Source organism: Plecotus auritus (genome assembly GCF_963455305.1).
Source record: "Plecotus auritus genome assembly, chromosome: 8".
NCBI lineage: Eukaryota > Metazoa > Chordata > Mammalia > Chiroptera > Vespertilionidae > Plecotus > Plecotus auritus.
Genome location: NC_137782.1, coordinates 90,896,565 through 90,921,512, shown reverse-complemented (window position 1 = coordinate 90,921,512; position 24,948 = coordinate 90,896,565). Strand labels below are relative to the sequence as shown.

General features: G+C 42.7%; 1 protein-coding gene across 2 annotated transcripts in view; it reads left to right on the top strand.

Annotated features, from left to right (window-relative positions):
• The window catches only part of BCAS1 (brain enriched myelin associated protein 1), a 78,716-nt gene that overhangs the window by 29,893 nt on the left and 23,875 nt on the right, over window positions 1–24,948 (top strand). The window contains exons 5-8 of one of the 2 annotated variants that reach the window (XM_080686952.1): window positions 11,104–11,259; window positions 11,894–11,938; window positions 14,837–14,971; window positions 19,378–19,554. In XM_080686952.1, coding sequence (XP_080543078.1) covers window positions 11,104–11,259; window positions 11,894–11,938; window positions 14,837–14,971; window positions 19,378–19,554 — 513 coding nt within the window. The remainder of the gene's footprint in view (window positions 1–11,103; window positions 11,260–11,893; window positions 11,939–14,836; window positions 14,972–19,377; window positions 19,555–24,948) is intronic. The other variant, XM_080686953.1, reaches the window with a different exon arrangement.

Below are 24,948 nucleotides of genomic sequence, written 5' to 3'. Positions count from 1 at the left end.
AAAGCTCTGAGAAGTCCTGCAGCAAGCCACCCACTTCACTTTGTTTAGCTGAGTGTTTCTCAAACTTAAATGTCCGTATAACTATTACCGTAGTTGTCCAGTCAGCTGGGCATGTCTTCCAAGGAACAGCTCTAAGAAATGCTGTTAGCCATGTAGACCAACGTTGGGAAATGGTATTATTTGACCTAGTGTGTTAAACAATATTTTAATTAATTGATAATATTTTAATTGACAATATTTTTAAATTAGGAGATCTCAATATGATTCCACATTTCAGACATTTCTGGAAAATGGGAAATTTTGTGGGACGTGAGTTGTGACTCTCCCTTGAGATGGGGCATTCGCTCTCCTGTCACCCGAGTCCCCACCCCTCCATGGATTCCCAGCGGGCCAGCCAGGGTCGGTGTCCCTTACTGTAACACTGCCTTGTCATTGTCTGTGGTAGAGTTGAGAGTAAATTAAAATATTTACTTCCTTCACAGCACTTATCACAATTTGAAGCCACTTAAGGTGACCATCTGGTTAATAAACTGTAAATCCAGTCCAGAGTCCATCCGTTGACAGGTGTCAAACAATGAATAAGAGACATGAATACTTTTATTTATTCATTGAACAAACATCTGAGTGCTTTCTCTGAGCCAGGAATGGTGTTAGGTTCTGGGATGATAGAACCACATACCTCAGGGGAGCTTTCATCCTATAAACAATAAATAAGAAAATTAGCAAACAAATCGTTCCTGGGTATGAAAAGGACTATAAATGAAATAATAGAGTTCTGAGATAGAAAGTGCTGGAGCTGACTGGCAGACCCCGAGCGGCAGATGAACAGATTGCTCTCACACACGTTTCTGTGAAAGAGAGGCTTAGGCGCTACTTGGCTATCGCTGCCAAGTAGCCCTGTTCACCTGCCTCCTTAGGTTTTTATTGTCACAACAGCTTGAACTAAAATTAAGCTGTAGATACTATCAGCAGGATAGGTATCCTTGAGAGAGCACATGCTTCTATAAGGCCAGGTCTAAAAGACTAAACATAGAGATTCTAACAAAACACCCCGGGGAATCGGACTTGTTTGGAAAAGTCAAGGCAGGGGCTGCTGCCTTCAGCAAGGTCCCCTCAGAGGCCCCCGACCTTTCGAAGAATCCTCCTTACAGACCTTCCAACCAAGTCCCATGCTTCCGCACAAGAAAGTAGGAGGCTGATCAGTAAAATTGGGTCAGGGAGGAAGGTGGTCTAATCAGGAAATTCAGGGGAAAGTATGTGATTTTTTTTCCCTTTTCTGCACAATGCCAAGACATTCTTAGAAAGTCTGCCACCTAATTCTGCCAACATTCACCAGTTCTCCCACTACGGGAAAGTGTCTGTTAAACAGATGGCAAACAGGTTCTAGGCTTTGGGTTATTAGCATTTGCATTTTGAAGTCATTTTTTAACGGATATTTTTCCTCTAATAAATGTGAAATGCCATAGTCAGAACCTGTTGGATAATCGTAGAACAGAAGAAGCTTCCACGAATCTCTTTGCCTAACATGACTTACTTACCTGGGGATCACTGTCCACCCACTCTATGCCCACAGCAAATGTATGTTTCTGTTCCATCTCACGCACAGTGAACTTTGTTTAAGAGTGTGCCAACTCACGTGTCCTTAGGAATGTCCCCAAAGTAATGACTGCTTCAAAAAAGAAAAGAAACAAGAAAATAATATCTTAATGCATAGTTCTCTGCCCATATTTCACTTGCCATTGGAAATCAAGTTGACAAATTCATTTCCTCCTCCAGTGGAGGAGTTGCTGGGAAAGTGGGAAACCCTTGTTTATAGGGAGCAAGCATGAATTGCTTTCTTTGATTGATTTTTCCCACTCTCCATCTATGACTACGATGAGCAACCGGTTTATTTAATCTCAGGATAGCATCCCTGCCCCAATCTGTGCCGCAGATGAATGAGGCCCCTCCATGAACGTGCTGGGTGCTAGACTTCTGCCAAGATCCGAGTGTGTAGTATCCTGAGGGTATGTCTACAGAGCATTATAACAGGTGTTGATCTGATGATGTGCAATAAAAAGCATCTTACTGGGTAACTGGTCCGGCCAGATTGATTCAGTTAATGTAAGCAGAAAAAATGAACACCATTGTTTCTCTTCTCCCAAAGAGGAAGGAGCAATGGGAAAGGAGCAGATTTAGATCAGCGTCATTGCAGCTTAGAGCCCCCTCATGGAAAACATTTCAGAAGGCAACAGAAATCTACCTTTCACGTTTCAATATTTTATGTTCTTTTTATTGCCTCTAAAATCTCCAATAACTTTTTGTTGTTGTTGTTAATCCTCACCTGAGGATATTTTTCCCATTTCTTCTTAGAGACAGTAAAAGGAGGAAGAGAGGGGGAGAGAAAGAAAGAGAGAGAGAGAAAAACATAGATGTGAGAGAGATACATAATATAATTGGTTGCCTTCTGCACGCACCCTGATCAGAGTTGGGGATCGAACCTGCAACTCAGGTACGTGCCCTTGACCGGGAATCGAACTTTGACCCTGATGCTCGAGCCAATGCTTTAACCACTTAATCACACTGGCCAGAGCAGAAATCTTCAGTAACCCTTAATCATCTACCTGGACTGCTGGGAGGCTTGTTTGAACCATGGCATTTGGGCAGTACCCAGTTTTAAAGTCCTAAAACATGCATGCTTTCTCAATGAGCAATTTGACATCGAGGGATTTATTGATAAAAGGAGCAAATTTTCATGCACACGACTTTTTTTTTTTAGTTCCAGCATTACAAGAGAAAAGCTGAAAAGATAGAAAAGTTCCAATAGGACGGCTTTTATAATGATTATGGTACCACCCTTCCACTGGACATCAGAAACAAGGATGATATAGAAATAGAATCATGGGCGTGTGAGGACAGTCATAATATAATGTTAATCAAGAAGAGCAGGTTCCACAATAGCATATACAGAAGGACCCTTTGAGGAAAGTGATGCCTGCCTGCCCGCTGGCCTACGTTTCATCCTTCCACCCAAAGGAGTGGAGAGTAAAAACTTGTAAATTGTTAGTAGTTGTTTCTTTCAGTAGGGGGATAAAGGGAGAATTTTATATTTTTCCTCTTAGTGCGTCTATATTTTTCTCTTTTTTAGAAAAGGAGAAAGCACTGCATAGTGCCTAGCTAATTAAAAACAAAACACTACAATCTAGATAACTTCCTGATTTCTCCACTAGGCTGCGCTGTGAGGCTTGAGGCATCCTGAGTTCAGTAGAAACACGCAGCCTTGGGCAAACTACAGCCCCGCGGTCAGGATCTGGCTGTTCTATCCGGTTCTCTTGCTCTCCCCTCCTCTCCTTTACTTTGAATTTATATTAGTTCACACAAACACTCCATCCATGCTTTTGTTCCGGCCCTCTGGTCCAGTTTAAGAACCCATTGTGGCCCTCGAGTCAAAAAGTTTGCCCACCCCTGTCTGCTGCAAGGTTACTTTTTGCTTACAATCATTCCCACGCTGTGCGGCCCTGAGCCTGCATGGCAAGTCCTTGTTCAGAAATCATGCTGACTTTTATTTTTTATTTTTTTTAATTTTTGTTTATTGTTTAAAGTATTACATATATTAGTACACATATCTCCTTTTTTTTTTCCCCATTGACCTTCCCCCAGCCTCCCTTTCCCCCTGTCGCGTGCCCTCATCCCACCCCCCAGTGTCTTGTGTCCATTGGTGTGCTTATACGCATGCATACAAGTCCTTTGGTTGATCTAATTCCCTCCCTCGCCAACTCTCCCCAGCCTTCCCGCTGTAATTTGACAGTCTGTTCGGTGCTTTACTGCCTCTATATCTATCTTTTTATTCATCAGGTTATAATGTTCTTTATTTTCCATAAATGAGTGAGATCATGTGGTATTTTTATTTCATTGCCTGGCTTATTTCACTTAACATAATGCTCTCCAGGTCCATCCATGCTGCTGCAAATGGTAAGAATTCCTTTTTTATAGCAGCATAGTATTGCATTGTGTAGATGTACCATAGTTTTCTGATCCAGCCATCTGCTGATGGGCACTTAGGCTGTTTCCAAATCTTAGCTATGGTGAATTGTGCTGCTATGAACATAGGGGAGCATATATCCTTTCTGATTGGTGTTTCTAATTTCTTGGGATATATTCCTAGAAGTGGGATTACTGGGTCAAATGGGAGTTCCATTTTTAGTTTTTTGAGGAAACCCCATACTGTTCTCCACAGTGGCTGCACCAGTCTGCATTCCCACCAGCAGTGCACGAGGGTTCCTTTTTCTCCGCATCCTCACCAGCACTTCTCGTTTGTTGATTTGTTGATGGTTGCCATTCTGACAGGTGTGAAATGGTACTGCATTGTCGTTTTGATTTTCATCTCTTGGATGATTAGTGACTTTGAGCATGTTTTCATATGTCTTTTGGCCTTCCTTCTGTCTTCTTTCGAAAAGATTCTATTTAGGTCCGTTGCCCATTTTTTTTATTGGATCATTTATCTCCCTTTTATTAAGTTGTATAAGTTCCCTGTAGATGTTGGAGATTAAACCTTTATCAGTGATAACATTTGCAAATATGTTCTCCCATACAGTCCTTTCTTGTTGTTTTGTTGATGGTTTATCTTGCTGTGCAAAAACATTTTATTTTGATGTAGTCCCATTTGTTTATTTTCTCTTTAGATTCCATTGCCCTAAGAGCGGTATCAGTGAAGAAATTGCTTCGGCATATGTCTGAGATTTCTCTGCCTGTGGATTCCTCTAGTATTTTTATGGTTTCCCATCTTATGTTTAAGTCCTATATTCCTTTTGAGTTAATTTTTGTGTATGGTGTAAGTTGGTGGTCTAGTTTCATTTTTTTGCATGTATCCGTCCAATTTTCCCAACACCACTTATTGAAGAGACTGTCTTGATTCCATTGTATGTTCATGCCTCCTTTGTTAAATATTAATTGAGCATGCTGACTTTTAAAGATACACTTAGAGCTCGTGTGCAGTCACCCCCAGTAGAAGACGGGAAGGAGAGATTTTGTAGTTGATGGGAAGTTTGGGGAACCCTCTCATAACTGGCATTTCTTATGGTGGTGCTATTTTTGTTCATTCCCCTTTTTTACCACAGGGTTGAAAGATGGGGATACATTTTTATCCTTTGATGAAAATGGGGCAGGAATAATGGGGGAAACAAAAATACAAAATTAGCTACAGTGATAGACCCTCCTTGGGTGAGTTTCAGATTTGTAGTAAGACAAAGTAAAATAATAATATGAATTACTTAATTAATACCAGTCTGCTTAGGGAATTGTGCTGTTCCACAAAACATTTTTAGTAGACTTTGGGATTGGAGTGAGTTCCTGCTTGTTTATTAATTTGCTTTCTTTTCAAGGCAAATTGGAAGAAGTAAATTCCACCTTCAAGAATGAACCCAATGCCATTTTTCTCCCTAAATCTGACAAAGGCTCTATGCAGGTGACGGTGCTCTCAGAAGGAAGAAAGTAAAGACTTAGTGATTGCCTGGAGACCACTGTTGCCTAGCAAATCTTGCCCTTTGTGCTCTTGGCGCATCCAAGTAGGAGAGGAAACTGGGCTTTTCCTTTTATTTTAGGCAGCATGTGGCTCAAATTTCTAACAGATGGAGAGGAGCGGAGTAGTGGGTTTTTGTACCATTCAACATTTCTCAGACAAATTTCCCTGTGTTAAACGATACGTTAGGCCCTGACTCTTGGTACAGAGGTACAACATGAAACCGGTGAGGTACAATCAATGGGGAACTGTAGACGTTTATCACAAAATGTTCCAGACGAAGCGTTTTTTTAGCCTTGACCATCTTGCCTTCACTTATACTTTCACTTTGACACTGTCGACTTAGCTTAAAGGAGCCTGAAATCCAGTTGACAATTTATGGATTAAAGAAGGCCCCAGAAGTTCCATATGGGTTTTATTACAGAAAATCAAATTATGATACAGAGGCATTATTTTTCAACATGACAAATTGTGATCACTTAACCAGTGTTCCTGTCTGATTGCTCTTTGAAGCCAGCAGAAAGGGGGGAAATGCAGGCTTCATCCACACGATGCAGCACAAGCTGACACCAGGAACACCTGTTGGCTTCAAAGAAGCTTCCAGACGTTGCCTGGAGAACGTGTGTGCCTCTGCCTAAGATTTCTGTTTGCTGAGAATGATCTGGAGGCCTGATGAGAAGAGCAAAACCATATTTGTAGTTGAGGACCAAGATCCTACAAACACCCAATAGTTAAGGCACAGGCCACACACTGGTGGCCTTCAGTTGGGTCATCTTCCCAACCATGTGAAGCCTGGCCTGCAGGAGAGTTTTTAAAATTTGGAATTAGTGGCCCACATTTTGTGTTCATTGTAATTTTTAATGAAAATTTAAAAATTATAGAATGATATCCTTGTCTACCAATATCACCCCAATAGACAATCAATCTTTGTATTTTTAAATGTATCCTTCTAGGGTTTCTTTGAGCATCCACAAGTACATACAAGTATAAGTTCTTTCTCCTTTTTATTTGCACAAAAGGTAATATAATATACACTGTTCTATTCTGTGCCCTTTTTCAGTTAGAGCTGCTTTCCATATCTATATAGAAAGAACACTGCTTTCTATACCTGTACCACTTGCTCATTTACAACACTTACGTAGTTTTCTGTTGAATAGATGTACCAAACTATATTTAACTAGGACTTTATTAATGACATTTGGTTGGTTTCCAAACATTCGTTATTGCCTCACTGCAAATCTCATATCTTGTTATTTCATACATGTGTGAATTGGGGTTTAGTATTAACTCTTAGAAGTGAAATTGCTGGTTAAAAGAACATATTATTTTCTTAAATTCTGGTTGATAATGTCCAAATGTTATCAGGACTGAATTAATTTACACTCCACTCAGCATTGTCTGAATGAGTGCCTATGTCTCACCTGAGCCTCCCAACTGAATGTTTCCAAACATTTGTTTGTTTTCACTTTCAATCTTTCTTTCCATAACTGATGGATTTTGAGTCAAAGTTACAAAAGCCTTTTCAATCCAAAATTATAAAATGTTTTTACATGTTTTCTTCTAGTATTTTTATTCCTTTGGATTTTACCCTATTATAGGGTTGAGTAATGACAAGTTAATTTTTTTTTCAAGTGGCCACCCTGTTGTCCCTATATCATTTATTAAAAAGTCCTTCTTCACTTTGATAGATTTGAGATGTCAGCCTTATTATACACTAAATTCCCATATGTCTTTGGATAAAATGTATTGTATATGGATGATGACAAAAATAGGGAAAATACTAGTATATATAGCAGGGAAAATGAATAGCAATACAGGAAAGTAAAATAGGAAAATCCTTGGTGAGAAAACGATATTTAAGTAAACACCTGAAGGAAGGGAGATGATTGAGGCAATGCAGTGTGGTACTTTAAACAAGCTTTTTGGTCCTGGCCAGATATCTCAGTTGGTTAGAGTGTCATCCCAATATGCCAAGGTTACAGGTTTAATCCCCCAGTCAGGGCACATACAGGAATCAACCAATGAATGCATAAATAAGTGCAACAACAAAGCAATCTCTCTCTCTCTCTCTCTCTCTCTCTCTCTCTCTCTCTCTCTCTCTCTCTCTCTCTCCATGTAAATAAAAGAGCTTTATGCCTCTGAAATCACTTGGGTGTTGGGTCAAACCCCAGCTCCATTCTATGACCATAGGCAAGTTTGCATCAATTTATTAATCAGTAAACATGAAATTACAAATACTACGTACTTCATGGGATCATTCTAAGAATTAAATTTTGATCTTTTTAACTAGCTTAGCATTGAGTCTGACCCATTAAGTTTGGTCATTTTTCTTATTATCATAGACATTTGTCCTTCTCATTATACATTCCTGAAAAATTCATGGCTTCAAAATATTCCATTGTGTGGTCATAGTATTAACTCTCTGAAATCCAGTTGACAAGTTATGGATGAAAGAAGGCCCCAGAAGTTCCATATGGGTTTAAGGAATAGGTAAATAAAGCAGCACGTGATATGTACATCTTAAGTGTTAATATCACGTGCTGCTTTATTTACCTATTCCAGACTTTTTCATGGGTCTTCAGCCTTACTCTTCTAGCACTACCATATAATGCTTTTTTTGGTATTTATTTATTTGTTTAATCATTTTAATCATTTTTTTATTTTCACTTACAGTGAACCTACATTATTATATTAGCTTCAGTGTACACCTCAGTGACCAGACTTAATTACTTATTACCTAACTTAATAAGGAATCACCCCCAATAAATCCCTCACCCATCCAGCACCACCGTATGAGGCAAAAGGGAAACCTGGGGATTCACCGCCATGTTGTTCCTCGGGTCCCAGCTGGTCTGCTTCTCCTCTCCACCTTTCAGGAGCCTTTGTGTTTCTTTTCTATCTAATGTTGAGAATTTTCCCTTGTGGTGAATAGAAGAATGAGGGAAAGTATGTATTCTCAACCTTCCTGGAAGAAGAATTCTATGTTCTTTGTTAAAAGGCAGTCTGAGAAGAAAAACAGTATTTCAAGAAAAGGGCTCAAGTTCAAGCTTAGTTTCAACTTGAAAAATAATAGAACTCTTTCTCAGAAAGAGGCCCCTGTAAGCAAACCACCTCCTTGCACTGAGCGCCTGGTCATCCCTCAGTTGCTAACCAAGCCCTGAGACATTGCTGCACCTGGGGTCAGGGGGGAAAGGACTCCCAGGGGAACACCTTCAGATGAATCTCCCAGGGCAGACAGGAAGGCTGGAGGGCTCCTCTCTTCCTGAGTTCTGTAGAGCTGCATTCCCCTGTCAGAGTCGCTTTCCTCGGTGAAGAAGTACTAAGGGTCCCCTCTCCCTTGCTCAAAGGAGACCCATCATGGCAAGTTTTCCCTGATAGTAACCTTGTCCTGGTCTGTGTAGACCCAACCTGGTCCATGTGACCCAACCTGGTGCATGCGGATCCAACCTGGTCCATGTGACCCAACCTGGTCCATGTGACCCAACCTGGTCTATGTGACCCAACCTGGTCCGTGCAGACCCAACCTGGTCCATGCAGATCACCTGACATTCTACCAATTCATTTCCTTTTCAGTTGATTTTGCTGTACTTCATGTTATTTCCAAGTAGTTCGATAAATGTTCCCTTGTGTTTAGTCCTGGGAGCAGGATGACCGAGACCCAGATTCTTCCATTCCCTGTGAGCACTGGGGCCCAGCCCATGGTTCTGTGAGACCAGAGTGGCTCAGAGCAGCTGGCCCAGCCTAGGGGTCAGGGACCATCCAGAATAGATGCTTCCACCACATCCCCACACACAGCCTCTTAAAGAAGCCTGTTCCTCATCTTTAGTTTCTCCCTTGCAGTCCTCACTGCCTGAGTCATATGTCACATTTACTGGTTTATTTGTTTTGTGGGGAGTGGGGGGAGTAGGGGGGTGGGGGAGTCAAGGAATCAGCTTCCCTCATTTTACCCACCTCCAGGCCAAGCTCCCCACTCTGAGTTCACAGTTCCCAGGCACTGCCCTGCCTGTCCTGGATGTGTTCCATGTATCACCTGCCACCCCTGCCAATGAACCAAACAGCTTTTCAAACCCAAAGTCATACCTGGTGAAATCTTCCTTTTTTGTGTGAGAATATTTATAAAGTTATAAAATGTGCACACTTCTTGACCCAGAAATTTCACTTCTGGGAATTTACTCAAAGGAAATGTAGAGACACACAATTGATTAAAACCACTGTTTATAACATCTTAGATGTAAAACAGTAAGTACCCATCAATAAGGATATGAGACAGTAAATAATGTCACAACCGGACAATAGAATAGCAGCTGAGACATGAAGAATGATACAGATCTAAATGTATTGCTATGGAAAGGTGTTTGTGCTATTTTACTACATGGGGGAAAAAATGAGTTGATACAGGTAGCACCATCCCATTTATATAAAATTTATTTACATCCATTCACCTATTAAGTAGTCAAATGGTTGATATGTATTGAATGCCTGCTGTGGGCCTCCCTGCCCTAGATATTAAAGAAACAACAGTGAGCAAAGCCGATGAAACCCCTGTCTTTGTCAAGCTTCCAGTCTCGTGGGAATAGGAAGAAAGGGACAGATACCGAGTAAATAAAGGAAAATGTTGTCATAGCTAAGACAGAAAAGGGCAAGGGACACTCTTAGGACAGTGGGGGTGGGGGGTGAAGATGACTTAAGACTTGAAAGATGAATGAAAATCATGCACGGGCAGACAGAGAAGAAGAATGTTCTAGATAGAAAGCCTTGAGGTTGGAATTAGCCTCTGGTATGTTTGAGAAACTCTAAGAAAGGTGGCCTGAGAGAGTGGAGTGAAGAAGAGAGTGCCACCCAGAGGCTGGAGATGAGGACATAGACCAGACCATGTAAGACATGGGAGCCCCTGACTCCATGGGCCATAGGAAGCCTTTGGAGGGTAGGAAGGAGTGGGAGGCTGGGGTTTACTGAGTCAGTAATGGATTGGAGGAGTCCAAGCAGACGGGGGCAGGAGGTGGTCATTGCAGTCATGGGGTGGAGAGATGGCCAGGGCTTGACCCAGGGTCATAGAAGTGGAGATGAGACAGGACAGAGTCAGAATGCATCCTACCCCCTGGCTGAGTTAGAGAGAAACTCAGTCCCTATATCACCTTCCTGGCACCAATAAATAACCGGATCCAGACAACACAATTATTATTTTAAAATACCAGTTCTTTTTTTAGTTGCTATGATTCACCATTGTGTGGATTGTGAGAACTCAGACATGTCTCTGGGATCACTGGACTAGGAGACCACAGAGATGGAGACCATTGGCATCATACACAACCTCTTTGCAGAATTGAGAGAAAAGGGTTTTTGTTTGGAATGCAACGTGCACGGCTGTGTTTGTTACCCTCTAAACAATGCCCCTCCAACTAGCTGCAAATGCTGAATATGTTAGAAGGAGCGGAAGGGGGAGGAAGAGTGATTCTCATAAGCTCCTGATTGTTCTACACACCCGTGGGCAGATGAAATATGGCTGGAATTAGGGGGCAAGGGAGAGAGGGGTGTGAAGCAAAAATATTACTTTGAGAGTCCGCATTCAACAAGTTGCAACTGTGAAAACGTTGTTTTGCTCCTAGGACATAGTTGAAGGCAAAGACAAGGGACAGGAAGTCACACCTGTGAGTTGCTCTCTCCCCCGGGACCCCGAAGAATTGGATATTGCCAAGGAGGACCCCCAGACAACAGCTATCACTGAGGATAATAATTCCATCATGAGCTTCTTTAAAACACTGGTAAGTCACTTCCTTTTCCCCTCAATTCTATTGCTCAAACTTTTTGTTATTCTAAGAATAATGCACATTTGCATGTCATTGTTCTGAATGATGCAGCTGGGACGCTGGAGAACAGCGACAAGATGTGTTTTACAAGGAAACTGTTATAGCTGGCCTTCGGTAAGGGAGACTTCGGAAATGGAAACCATGGATGCCCAAACCCCGTAACGTTGGGCTGTATTGCAGTGGAGCTCTATTGCAATTGGATGGTCATTGATCATGAAAATAACTGGAGAATACGTCTTCAAGTTATTAACCCGTCAAAGCAAAAAAACACCAAAGGGTTATGCATTTGTTGGATTAGTGGCAGAATTAATGGAAAGTCTGTGGCATTCCATCAGTCAATTTTTTAATGTGGTCAAACTCTTGGTGAATGTATGAGATCTGATGCATTTCCTTATAAAACATTCTCTTTTGTTAACTTTTGTATACTAGGTATACCAGAAGTCTGTGGGTTTCTACTCTATTAAAAGGATTTTTGGTTACATTCTTTACCTGTAGAGTGAATTAGAATGACCTAAAAACTATGTGTCTATGAAATAAAATCACTCTAAAGAGCTATAAATTTTAACATTTGATTTCTCAAACTTTTAAGGTGTCACCTAACAAAGCTGAAACAAAAAAAGATCTGGAAGACACGGTAGGTAGTTTGAAGTGTGTTTGTGTTTGGGTTCGTGTATAGAATTGGATTTGAATTGGTATCTGCTTCTTTGTTTCTTGAATTCTTGTGTGTGGATATGCATATGCACATATGTACATTTTTAGCAATTTAATAGCACTGTTAGATTGTCTTTTAAATGTTTCATTTATGTTAATGGCATTTTAATAAAAATGTTAGTGGGAAGCTTGAAATACATGCCAATTCTGACTAAATAATGCCACAATAACCCATTTCTTATATAGAAGAAGAGTAGAATACTAAATAATTATCTATCATCTTGGTCTCTTTATCTGTATGTAGAGAAACCCAGGGAATATAGTCAAAATTAGCTCATGGAAAGGAGGATGAGGTGAGACTCAATTTATAGTGAAAGCAAAGGCTGCTATATTTTTGGTCTTTAAAAAATATATTCCTTGTTTTTCATGTCATTTGGGAAAAAAATAAATCTCACTGCAAAAGCAATTATTTGATGAAATGAGGTAGTCACCAGTGTACACGCCCAAGGAGTTAGGATGCCCTAGAGAGCCAGGATTTTTTCACTATCATCCTGAAATTCAGCCAATTCCCCTCAAAATAAACTTTGCTTGGAGTAACTACTTTCTAGAGATGTTTTCCTTTCACACTTAACAGAACTGATTATCTCTAGTGGATCACGTGGCTTAAAGTCCACGGGCTCCTAAGGAAAGTTTAGCTTGGTGACAGCTAAGTGTCTTGCATCCTCCTTTTAATAACTGAGAGTGTTTTGAAAGACACAAGGACCAAATAAATGGTTTGGCCAGCCTGATACATCTGCTGCCCATATTTGAAGGGGCTAAGTTATGAAAAGGATCCTAGAATTTGTCACAGAAGACCTGTGTTTGAGCTCTGGTCCTACAACCCAATTGCTATGTAATCCTAACCTGTCTGAACCCAAATCTCCACATTTGTAAAATGGGGACAGTAAAAATGTTATCTCTCTGGCCCAGGATTGAGTGAAAGTTGGACAATGCCTGGTAAACCATGGATCTCTCTTCAAATGTCGGTAATCCTTATTTCCATAACCACTGTAAGGCAGACAGCACCATGATTACATTTGTCTGGTATTGGCTGATTTCTCTAAAACTTTATTCTTTTATTGAAAAACTAGAGGCCCAGTGCATGAATTCGTGCACAGGTGGGGTCCAGCCAGCCGGGGGTGGGCTGGGGGGGCGGTTGGCAAGCCGGCCCTGCCCCCTGGTCGAAATCCCAGTCAAACTCCTGATTGAGGGGACAATTTGCATATTAGCCTTTTATTACATAGGACTAGAGTGTGGCCAGTGTGGCTCAGTGGTTGAGTGTCGACCTGTGAACCAGGAGGTCATGGTTCAATTCCCAGTCAGGGCACATGCCCAGGTTGCAGGCTCGATCCCCAGTAAGGGGCGTGCAGGAGGCAGCGACCAATGATTTTTCTCTCATCATTGATGTTTCTCCCTCTCCCTTCCTCTCTGAAATCAATAAAAACATACTTTTTTTAAAAAATTAAAGAAAAAGTAGATATCTGAGTCATGTACATGTGTTTTCCTATGGAATTATTCATTTGCTATAAGGCAGCCAGTGTCAAGTTCAATGAATGTTTGGGTCCAAAGTTTCTCTTTTGGGTCTGTGTTTTGTATTGTTTGAGGACACATAGCACAACAGACTATAAATAGTGAGGTATGTAGGTGTGTTTTGTGGCTTAAGTGACATGATGCTCTCACTTCCTTCAGCTGCTCAGATACTAGTCCTCCACCCAGAATGTGGTCCCAACTGAATGGTCCTGGCTGATAAAATCTCACTATATGGCCCAGACAGCTGTGGGGTGCCTGTTAGTGGAGCCCAGTTTCAAAGAAGGGTTTTGTGAATGTAGGTTGTCCTTGACACACACAGACTTCTTTCTACAGCCCTGGTTATCATACCTGGTCTTTTTGACATGTTTTCTACTGCAGTTCTTGGAATCATACTTTTGAAATGTCTATACCATTTGTCCATCCTTCCATTTGAGAAATTTTTAGCACACTGTACACCCCACACAAAATCACCCCCCATTTGTAACTTGAGTCAACAATTCTGACTGGTTGTGGCTGGGCTACTTCAGTTCCAATCACTCCCCACTTTGGCTCAGTGGACTGGCTCATACTAGAAACTTCTTTGGCCCAGGAGATCTGCCTATTTAGAAGTCAGCTGACATTTTTGTGGGCAATACTGCATCCCTGAAGTCCCTAACACTGAATTAAAGGAGGTTCATTTGGGAATGAAAGTCACTTGATTCTAGGACGCAAAAATCTATCAAGTAGGGACTGTGTTACCTTTTTAACTTTGTAGATTTTTCATCTGGGTATTTTATGTCCTATAGACAGAGTTGAAATGTTCTGTCATTGTCTTTAGCAAATAAAGTGTTCATCTGGGTCAGTGGTCAGCAAACTGAGGCTTGCGAGCCGCGGTTTGCCGCTCTGTTGACTAATGAGTTTGCCGACCACTGTGATAGGGGCTTAATCACAAGGAACAACAACAGCCTGTAATTATTGGAATCAAGAGTCTAGGTCAGTGGTCGGCAAACTCATTAGTCAACAGAGCGGCAAACCACGGCTCGTGAGCCACATGTGGCTCGCGAGCCGCAGTTTGCTGACCACTGATCTGGGTCATTGAACCAGGTTGCCCTATTGAAAACCCATGTGTGCCTGCCATGGACTGTGCTCTTTAGCAAATCACCTTTGAGAGTTTTAAAGAGAGAAACAATCACATGATGTCTTGTGGTTGGGGGATTGCAGTTGCTATACCAGCAGCGAATTGTCAAAGTGTTTGAATGTGCTTAAAAACAATGGAGGGAATGGATTTTATTTAAAAAGAAAGTTCTAAGCTGTGACTGCTGTTGCCCAAAAGGCGTGCAAAGCAGAAAGTGTCTGTGATGGGCAAGCTGGGCAGAAGACATCCGAGATCCAGGCGAAAGGCACCAAGAAAAAGCACCTGAATAACCCCAGGCTAGGACTCACCTTTAGACGGTTCTTTAGGCAGAAGGTCTGTATTTGTTGAACTAGGAGGGGGAAAAGGAACCCTGGTCTTCACCACACAACGCACATGCCATTCCGTATCCACCCAGCTCCGCTTCAGGGAAGAGAGAGCCTTGGGTGGTTGGGACTTTAAAAGGGGATTCAAGATTCTGTGAATCAAATTTCAGTAAATTTTTTTAGTCTCCATATTTATAAACATCTCACACTGGTTTCTTCCTAGCGTGGACCAGGGTTCTGAAACTATTCTTCTAACCCAGTGTTTCCCAAATGTTGAAAGTATGCATGCCACCATCATCACTTTTGTCATATACACTATTATTTATTTGATATTTTTATATTGAAGTCAACCCATTTCCAATGGAAAGACATCTTTAAAAGAAACTTTATATTACATTTTACATAGGAAATCAGAATCCTCATAAGGGGAAGATAACTATTAATATGGCTAATAAAAAAAAAAAGAGCTTACATTCTAGTTACCTTGTTTGTGTTAAGTCCAAATCTAATGCCCTTTGGAGCTTTACCAAAAGGCAATTAGCCACCAGCAGATCAAGAATTTCCCCCAAATCTTCTTGGAATAATTCAATGAGAGTTGAAAAAGGAAAAGTATTTTCACTATTTGAGTGTCATTTCATGTCATATCTCTGTGCAACGTAAAATCATCTCTGATACCATCAGTGGTATGCTTTTTACACTTTGGGAAACACTCCTCTAACTTAAAGATAACAATTTTATCTTTCTGTGGCCTGTTCCATCCATTGCCTGTATTAACTGAGCTTATACTGAACCCACATGAAAACCCAGGCAGAACAAAACAATGAATGGGCAGAACAAGTTCTATCTCCATGTCCTTAGGAGTCCTTTGGGAGATTTCACTCTTCTAATGTCTAAGAAGATGCCAGTGTTGGTCTGAAACCATCAATTAAAAGCACCCTTGAATTGGGCCAGCAGACTTGGAAATTTGTCTAAAATATCAACCATTCTGCACTAAGTTGAATGATCTTATTAAAAAATGTCCCCAGCTGGATGTGATAGTCCCAGGGTTGTGTATGCAAATAAAAGCTCCATAGAAATTGTCATGGATGAATCTATTTTTGCATAAACGTGTTAGGAAGCCACAGGCTTTTTTTTGTTCTGTAAAGAGAGAAAGGGGTGATAGAAATTGCGATGGAAGAGGGAACGTTAAAAAGCAGTGGTACTGTGTGTGGGATCCCAATTGTTAAGAGCTAGTGAAACGTCATAGGCCTCATACAGGGAATCCAGCTGAGCTCCTCTGGAGCCTTGGTGAGTAGGGGCCTTGGAAGTGTGAGATGAGTACCCAGCCTCAGACCTGCATTTCACGATGACATTCATTTCACACCCAGAATCCCCTCCCCCTTCCCTGGACCACCCAAGTTCAATCTTCCTAGGACTTCCCCAAATCACTGGCCTCCTCTCCTGCCCCTGAGGTGCATATTGGGTAGATGCAAGATGCAGAGGCAGTCCCTTTCTGAGATGCTGTCATTCACATGCAAGGACTTTGGGGTTTTGCCTTGAGTTACACTCAGTCTATTTTCATGTAAAAGTGGAGTAAGGGGATTCCCAAATGTTCTTAATTCTCATATGCAGCAGTTTGGTAGCTCTCCCAGGCTCTTATCTCCAGACCTAGGACAGTTTATTTTCTTTACTTGATTATCCTGTTGTGCAAAAAGATAGGAAAATAGGGCCATTGAAACTGACCAGCCAGATTCTACCAATAAACCTTGTGGCATGATTACAGGAGGTGTGATTAAAATCATTCTTCTTGATTTTATTGTAACCTAGAACAGAGAAGAAGAAATCCAAGCCCTAGCTGGTTTGACTCAGTGGACAGAGCATCGTCCTGAGAATGGAAAGGTCTCGGGTTTGGGTGTGATTCTGGTCAAGGGCACGTACTTCTGTTGCACGCTCCATCCCTGGCCTGGTCAGGGTGCGTGCAGGAGGCAACCAATTGATGTGTCTCTCTCACATAAATTTTCTCTCTCTCTGTCTGTTCCCCTCACTTCCACTCTCTCTACAAACCAATGGAAAAATATCCTGGGGTGTGGATTAACAAAACAAAATAAAAGAAATTCAAGGATGAACTACTATCTTCTAGTTTTGCTCTAAGTGGTTACCAGTTCTGGTTAATGCCTAGGTTCATTTCTCTAAGTCTCAATTTTCTTCCTATAAAAAGAATTCTTTAGTCTAAAAAAAGTGGAGAAGCCTGGAATTAATAAATGGAATAATATTCTTGCTATAAAGCATAAAAGTGTCAGCTCTCCTTGGCTGAATCTGAATCCACAATGCCTCAGATTGGAACCTTCTCATACATCCCCAAACACTGGGCTTGACCACAGGCTCACAGGTAGGCGTCTTTTTTAAGAGTGCTTTTGCCATGCCCAGAAATGCCCCTGCCCCCACTCAGGTTTTCCCAGGGGCAATCATCAATCCTGCTAGCGCCATCACAGTTGCTTAACGACCCCACCCACGCTGTTTGGATGGTAAACCTGGTGCTTGCTACTTGCCCTGAGTTGCTGTGGTATCTGTCCAGCTCGTGGCTGCCCCGTCATTGTGCTCAGCCCATTCAGCCAAAACCGCATGAGGGTTCCACACTCACAAATGAAGCCCCCCTAGATGCTCATGTTCTAGAATTTCTCCCTCTTCAAAGAAGCACAGGAAACATAGCGTGTGGCTTCAAATAGTCAAATTGATGTTCTTTGCAAACACCCTATGAAGAGGCGATGTGCTGTGTGGAAAGAAAGCCAAAGTTCAAAGCTGAGGCCAGGCTGTGGCCCCTAATTAATGCCAGGCAGATCGTGAGCCTCAGTTTCCCCATCCATGAAAATGCGGGCATTGGCTCAGAGGGTCTCTAAGACTCTGTCCAACATCAAAAGTACCATGAAACTTCCTGAATTTCCACACCCCAGTTTTACTGCCGGATTTTTTTTTTCCTTTAGTCAGAGATCTGACATCCCTGGAATTGAAAGGGCTTGTGCCACGAACTCCTGGAGCACAAATCATAAAATGAAGATGCTTAAAAGAGGTTAGGTCAGATGGACCCAGTGTTAAAATTGGTTATTCTGGCCAGACCCATGTGGCTCCATGGCTGAGTGTCAACCTATGAACCAGGAGGTCATGGTTCAATTCCTGGTCAGAACACATGCCTGGGTTTCGCACTCAATCCCCAGTGGAGGGCATGGAGGAGGCAGCCGATCAATGATGCTCTCTCATCATTGATGTTTCTATCTCTCTCTCCCTCTCCCTTCCTCTCTAAAATCAGTAAAAATATTTTTTAAGAGAAAAAAAATTGCTAATGCTGGTGTTCACTCATGTCAAGATCAATTGAGATTGTCTTCCTCCTAACTCTCCCTTTACCCCAAGACTCAGGAGGAGACAGAGCATGGGAGGTCATGGCCCTGTCCCTGAGGAAGTCAGACATCCTGGAATTGGACCTCAGCGTGGCCACCCAGAGTGGGGACAGGAAGAGAGAGAGAGAGAGAATGGGGAAGGAGGACAGGAAGAGAGGGAGAGAGGAGGGGAGAGTGGAAGAGAGGAAAAGAAGGAAGGAAAGAAGGAAGCAAGGAAGGAAGGAAAGAAGGAAGGAAGGAAGGAAGGAAGGAAGGAAGGAAGGAAGGAAGGAATGAAGGAAGGAAGGAAGGGGAAAGGAAGGAAGGAGAAGAAGGAAGGAAGGAAGGAAGGAAGGAAGGAAGGAAGGAAGGAAGGAAGGAAGGAAGGAGAGAGAGAGAAAATAGGGGTCAAATTAATAACACTTGAAATTTTGAGTCAATTACAATCTATTCAATTATTTCTAATTTAGATATAGAGGCTCCATCTAAAGGTGAAGAAATGAGGTTTGGGGGGCTCTCCCCACTCAAGATCCTTTCACCCAGTCTAGTTGTCTCCTACTCACTCATAGCCTGGGTCAGGGATCTCCACAGTGGAGTATGGGAGGAAAATTGAGAACTTACACTTTAAATTATATTTATTTAACCCTTCTTTAATTTTGAACTGGGGTTAGTAAAACAATGCATCTCTATACGATAAACAGACATGCGTGTTGGAGGTGCATGTTCAAAATGTTTTTACTGATAGGAACATAATCAACATCTCCTGAAGACCAATGGCCTGGGTACGCATTAACCTTCTAACAGCAAAGTGCCTCTTACAATCAGCTGGATTCCTAATGAGCTACTTACATAAACATGATCAATAACGGTTCCATAGGTATTTTTGTCCAAAAGGAAAGTCTCTTGAATTTTCCCAAGATTTTAACACAAACTCACATTCATAGTAGCATATTTGGAAAAGTATTAAGAAAATTTACATGCACAACCCCAGCCCATGTTTATAAAAGAGAGATCTTTCACTTTCGAGATCTGGAAATCATTTTGAATTTTTTTCTAAACTCTATAGGGTGCTGAAAAGTCACCTGCTCCGTCAGCAGACCTGAAGTCAGACAAAGCCACCTTTGTACCCCAGGAGACCCAAGGGGCAGCCAAGAATCCTACACCCACAGAAACGGCAAAGGAGGGTGCCAAGCAGAAGGGAGGGCCCTCCTCTCTGCCTCTGAGCAAATTGTTCTGGAAAAAGGTAAGTGCTGGTCTCAAGATGTGGAGAGTGCATAGGGCCAGGATGACTTGAGAAATTATTTCCATTGGGCCAATCAATGAACTCAGCAACATGTGGTGTTTCTTTCTCTTCTCCAAAATGACTCAAGTAGCCATTGAGTGGAAGACTTACTCATTGACTCAGAATGGCATGCCTAGCATAGTATAAACATGTGTTTCGTGGGAAAGGAAGGGAAATGAACAAGTAGAATATTTCATTCTTGGAATTACTCCAGTTCATGACTGAGGGTTGTGGTATTTCATGATTTCATTGTCTTTTGAAAATCACTCATTATCCCCCTGGCTTCCTCTGCACACTCTCTCCCTGGCAAGATGAGGCCCCGCTGGGCTCTGTTTGCCCCGCCAGATATAATCAGTCACTAGAAGCACCAGGTTTCACGGTCCTTAGGAAAAGCCAAGGTGTCTGCCGGCTTCCCACCAGGGCAAGCACACAACATGCTCTGTGATGGGAAAATGTAAACCAGGGTCTGATTCTTTCCTCTCTAGAACTGAGGAGCCGTACGAGGAGATGGTTGGGTGGGGCTGAGTCATTCTGAGAGCTATTGCTTGGTCGTCACTTCGAGTACACCCCAGCGGCCACGCATGTTCCCAAGTCTCGCCTGTTTTCAATGTGGCCAAACGATGAGCAAGACATGGTGGGTGAGGTGGGTGGTGGGTGTGATCCGTAGAGCTGGGGAAATCTAATTTAGTAATTTCCTCAAAACTCATGCCACCTGGCACCCACGGCCAGGCAGGTGATGAAGATACAGGCGCCGCTGGGGAGTGAGTTTGTTCTCTCGTCTAGAATCTTGGGTTTCTAGCTGAATTTCTGAATGTCCTCCCTGTGTGTTTTCCTGTCCTGAGGAATTCTTCCTTCCAGGTCCTGCCCAGAAACAAATTCCAACACTAAGTGAAAACGTTGGGTGATGTCATTTGGTGTTCAGTTCAAACCCTCTTCCCTCACCAACCACCGATCGCTTATTTTTAAAATTTTTTTATCAGCAATATAATGTAGGGGACAATTTCTAGTGAGTGACATCACATAGGGGCGGCAGGGCACATGAGTTTGGTGGCCCATATTCAAACAGTTCTATTTTTATTTGAATACTAGAGGCCCTATGCACAAAGATTCATGCAAGAATGGGCCTTCCTTCCCCTGGCTGCCTGCACCGCCTTTGCTCTGGCCGAAGCAGCCTTTCTGCTCTGGCCCAGAGCTGCCTTTCCACTCTGGCCCGGAGCCGCCTTTCTGCCTTCCCATGCTGCCCAGAGTGGCTGGGGTTGTGCAGAACGCCTGCGTCGTCACCATGCAAATTAACCCGCCATCTTTGTTGGGTTAATTTTCATACTCACTCCTGATTGGCTGGTGGGTGTTGTGAAGGTGCAGTCAATTAGCATGTTACTCTTTTATTAGGTAGATATATACATTTAAAGTGTATTAGGAAAAACAGAACTGGCACATTGAACTTGGTTTAATATATATTTTGTTCAAGGTAAGAGATAGGTTTCAAAAGCAGCCCAATTGCAAGGAAAGTGCAGCATAAATCATGGTACTGACAGTAAGTAAATAAAGGTACATTGGGTCCTCCAAGAAGCAGACCCCGAGACAGAATCGATGTGCCAGAGGAGAATGAGTATGAAAGATAACGGGGGAGTGACAGGAGGAGGCAGGGAGCCTGCCCACCTATGAGAGCCGGACACCTGTGACCTGTGGCTGAGGGAGGGGATGGAGGGGGAGAAGGTCCCTCAACCTGAGGGTGGGCTAAGCCAGAGGAGATTCCCAGCACAGACACTGGGCATTCTGGGGCCACACATTGGGCAGAAATGGCCCAGCACCCCCAGTGCTCAGTCATGGGCTGGAAGCAGCCTGGGTATCGAGGATGCTGAAGGCGTGACAGTCGGAGGTGGGGAAATCTGAATGCCACACCCCCGTGGCTGCCACCCTATGGCACATACAACAAGGCAAAAACCACATAGGAGGCCAGCAAGTATCAGACGTTTGAGGATCCCTTACGTAAGGGTTAAAAGTCTGGTGTCAGACAGATCTGACTTTGAGTCCCAGTCTGCTTGGATGAGTGTTGTAAAATGCAAATAACAAGAGCACCTACATCATGGAAAGGAAGCCAGGGTTGTGTGAAATCATTCTGGTAAAACCCTAACATGTGCCCAGCACAGAAGTGATTTCCTGGCCTCCGCTCAGGAGGGTTGGGCACTACCCACATCCACTTCTCATCCTTCTGGGCTGCCCGGTTTGGGGACACCTCTAAGCCAACAAGCCTCAGTGCTTCATCTTTTCTTCCCTTAGGGATGTATCAGAGGTGTGCTGGTTTTTCTTTGAAATTCTAGCTTTTCCCATGGAGATAAAAAGGGGGTACTTGACATTTATCTCCCTAATAACAGAATTGCATTTATTTCTGTTTCCCTCTTTTTTTCCCAGCATTATCTGGCGTTACTTCTTTAGTCGATTATAAAAATTACTAAAAGCTGAATCCCCTGTATGGTAAATGTTGTCTTTCCTTCTTTCACCGGGTCAGAAAGAACAGCGCCCTCTGGAGGTAAAATGGGGAGCGTATTTTTAATCAGTTTCTTTCCATCAGTGCTGGCTTTTTTTGTGCTAAATACTTTGCGTCAAGTAATCAGCATTAAAAAGACAGCAGTGAGTTTATTTTGTTCATTAGATTCTACGTATAAGTGAAATCATATGGGTCTTGTCTTTCTCTAAAAAACAAAATAGAAACAGACTCATAAATACAGAGAACAGACCTGCAGCTGTCAGAGGGGAGGGGGAGGGGGCTGGGTGAAAAAGGTGACGGGATTAAGAAAAAATAAAACAAAAGCCTCATAGTCAGACAACCTTATGGGATTACCAGCGGGAAAAGGGGGTGGGGGAGGCAAAAGAGGGTAAAGGGAGAATAGGTGGTGATGGGCATTGGTAGTGAACACACAACACAGTATACTGATAACGTGTTGTAGAATTGTACCCCTGAAACTTAATTTTATTAACCAGTGTCACCCCAATAAATTCAATCAGTCGATCCATCAATAAGAAAAGGCAGCAGTGGGGAGATTGCTGACCTCTTGCAGTTTACAGTCTCATGGGAGCTTCTGTTCTAATTGGAAATAAAATTGAGACCTTTGTTTTCTTTAAGTTAAAATAAGTTTAGAGTAATACTCTCCAGGTCCCTCCATTCTGTCTCAAGGGTAAGAGATCCTTCTTTTTTACTGCTGCATAGTACTCTGAGAGAAATAAGCCAGTCAGAGAAAGACACGTATCGCATGATCTCATTCATATGTGGAATCTAATTAACAAAACAAACTGATGAACAAAATAGACTCAGAGACATAGAAGCATGGAACAGACTGTCAAATATCAGAAGGAAGGTGGGGGTAGTGGGTGGGTAAGGAGAGATTAACCAATGAACCTGTATGCATATATGCAAAACCCATGGACACAGACAATAGGGTGGTGAAGGCCTGGGGTAAGAGGGTGGGGGCAGGCTAGAAGGAGTCAGTTGGGGAAAAGGGGTTGTATGTATGTAATACTTTAAACAATAAAGATAAAAAATTAATTAATAATTAATTAATTAATTAAAATGTTTTAGTTATAAAATTGTTCTTATAAAAATTTTGTAAAATGCTGAGAAGCGCTAGAAAATTCTAGTGTTTCCAGCCACAAACCCGCCGTGCAAGCTGCTCCAGACATGGGCTCTGAGCAGGTGTCTTTGACGTGTGACCAACACAGAAGGGGCAGGAGCTCAGCCGCTCATTTACCCAATTATCCCAACTGGCTATTTCAGCCCCGCTGACATAAAGGCGACACACACGCCAGTGTGCAAAGGTACAGAAATGTGCAAAAGGGGGTTGCGGGCTCTGGGACGCTGCCCTAGAGGGTAACCAGTCACATGGCCTGGAGTTACCTCCTCTTCCCACCCCCGCTCCTCGGTGACACTGAGAGGAAAGTCTCCCCTTGCTATTGGCAGGCACCTCTCTCTGTGCCACGCATGCCCACCTCCCTTCCAATAGGACTTTAAGTAATCAGAACTTAATGCGCATTGTGAAACGTCAGAAAGATCTGGAAGTCTGAAACAATGACAACGATCACAGGAGCATCGCGTCCCAAAGCAGCTCCTGCTCCTCACCATCGTCTCCACCAGGTTCCCAGTCCCATCTCAAACACCATGAGTGACGATGGCCAGGACTTCCCAGACATGGAAACCAGACACAAACTAAGCTTGTCCCAGCCAGCCGGGCCGGGAAGGAGGTTTGAAGAACTGAAAGCTGCTATTCGGAAATGGTGGGAGGACCGTCTCCGCCCAAAGTAGGCAGTATATTGCCTCTTGAAACTTTGGCAGGTCAAGTTTGAGGCAGTCTGGCTTTCAAAATATTGTTTAATTCCTCACCTGTTCATAATATTAAGTAGCATGCAACTGGTCTCAAGGAGAAAGGGTATAATTCCAAGAAAGCTACACTTCTGAATGGCCTATGGTTTCTTGACAATCAGAAAACCCACAACCTTTTTAGGGGCATGTTTGTGCCCAGGTAAATGTCAGTATGAGAAGGAGATAAATACAAATAAATGATCCACACTGAAGTCTAGAGAGAAAGAAGTCTGGTAATGGGGAAAGACACACAGACACCCACCACCACCACCACCAAAAAAAAAAAAAAAAAGTGTTTCTGATTCTGGAAGTCATCGTGGAAGGTGGAAAACTTGGTCCCAAGAACCATCTCCACCATTTTTTAGCTGTTCCACCTGGGACAAGTGACTGCCCTCTCTGAGCCTCCATTTCCTGCTGAGTAAATGAGGATCCCCATTCTTACTGCTCGGGGCCACAGTAAGTGAGAGAACGTATACAAAGCGCCAAGTGCAAAAGATGGATTTGTAATGTCAGTTCCCGTCTTCCCTTCCACTGGATGTTTTAAAGGTAAAAATAAAGGCAGGACTTGGAACTAAGTAGATATGGGGAAGAGTTCTTAACCTGAATCCAAGAGAAGAGATGTGAGAGTGTATGAACAGCCGGAAACAATGTGCAAAATATGTTCTTCATGCTTACTTTTCGGGGAAGACAGTCCACATCTGTCCAGTGAACCTGGACTGAAGTGGTCTGTAGACACCATCACCTGAAAAAGTTTAGGGACAGCTGCAGGAAAGATGCAAAGGTGAGCTCCACAGCTGCCGCTTGGCAGACCGATAGAGTGATTGTGGCATCGGCTTTGGATAAAGTTGGGATAACTCCTCTCCTGTTTGGGTCAGGACGGGGAGTAACAGTGTTTGAACTTGGATGTGTTGGACCCCAGCCTTCTGACCATCCATTGAAGTGTTTTATCAGAATTAGGCTTTGACATGGTGAACGTGGCCCCTGTTGAGGGCTAACCTAAG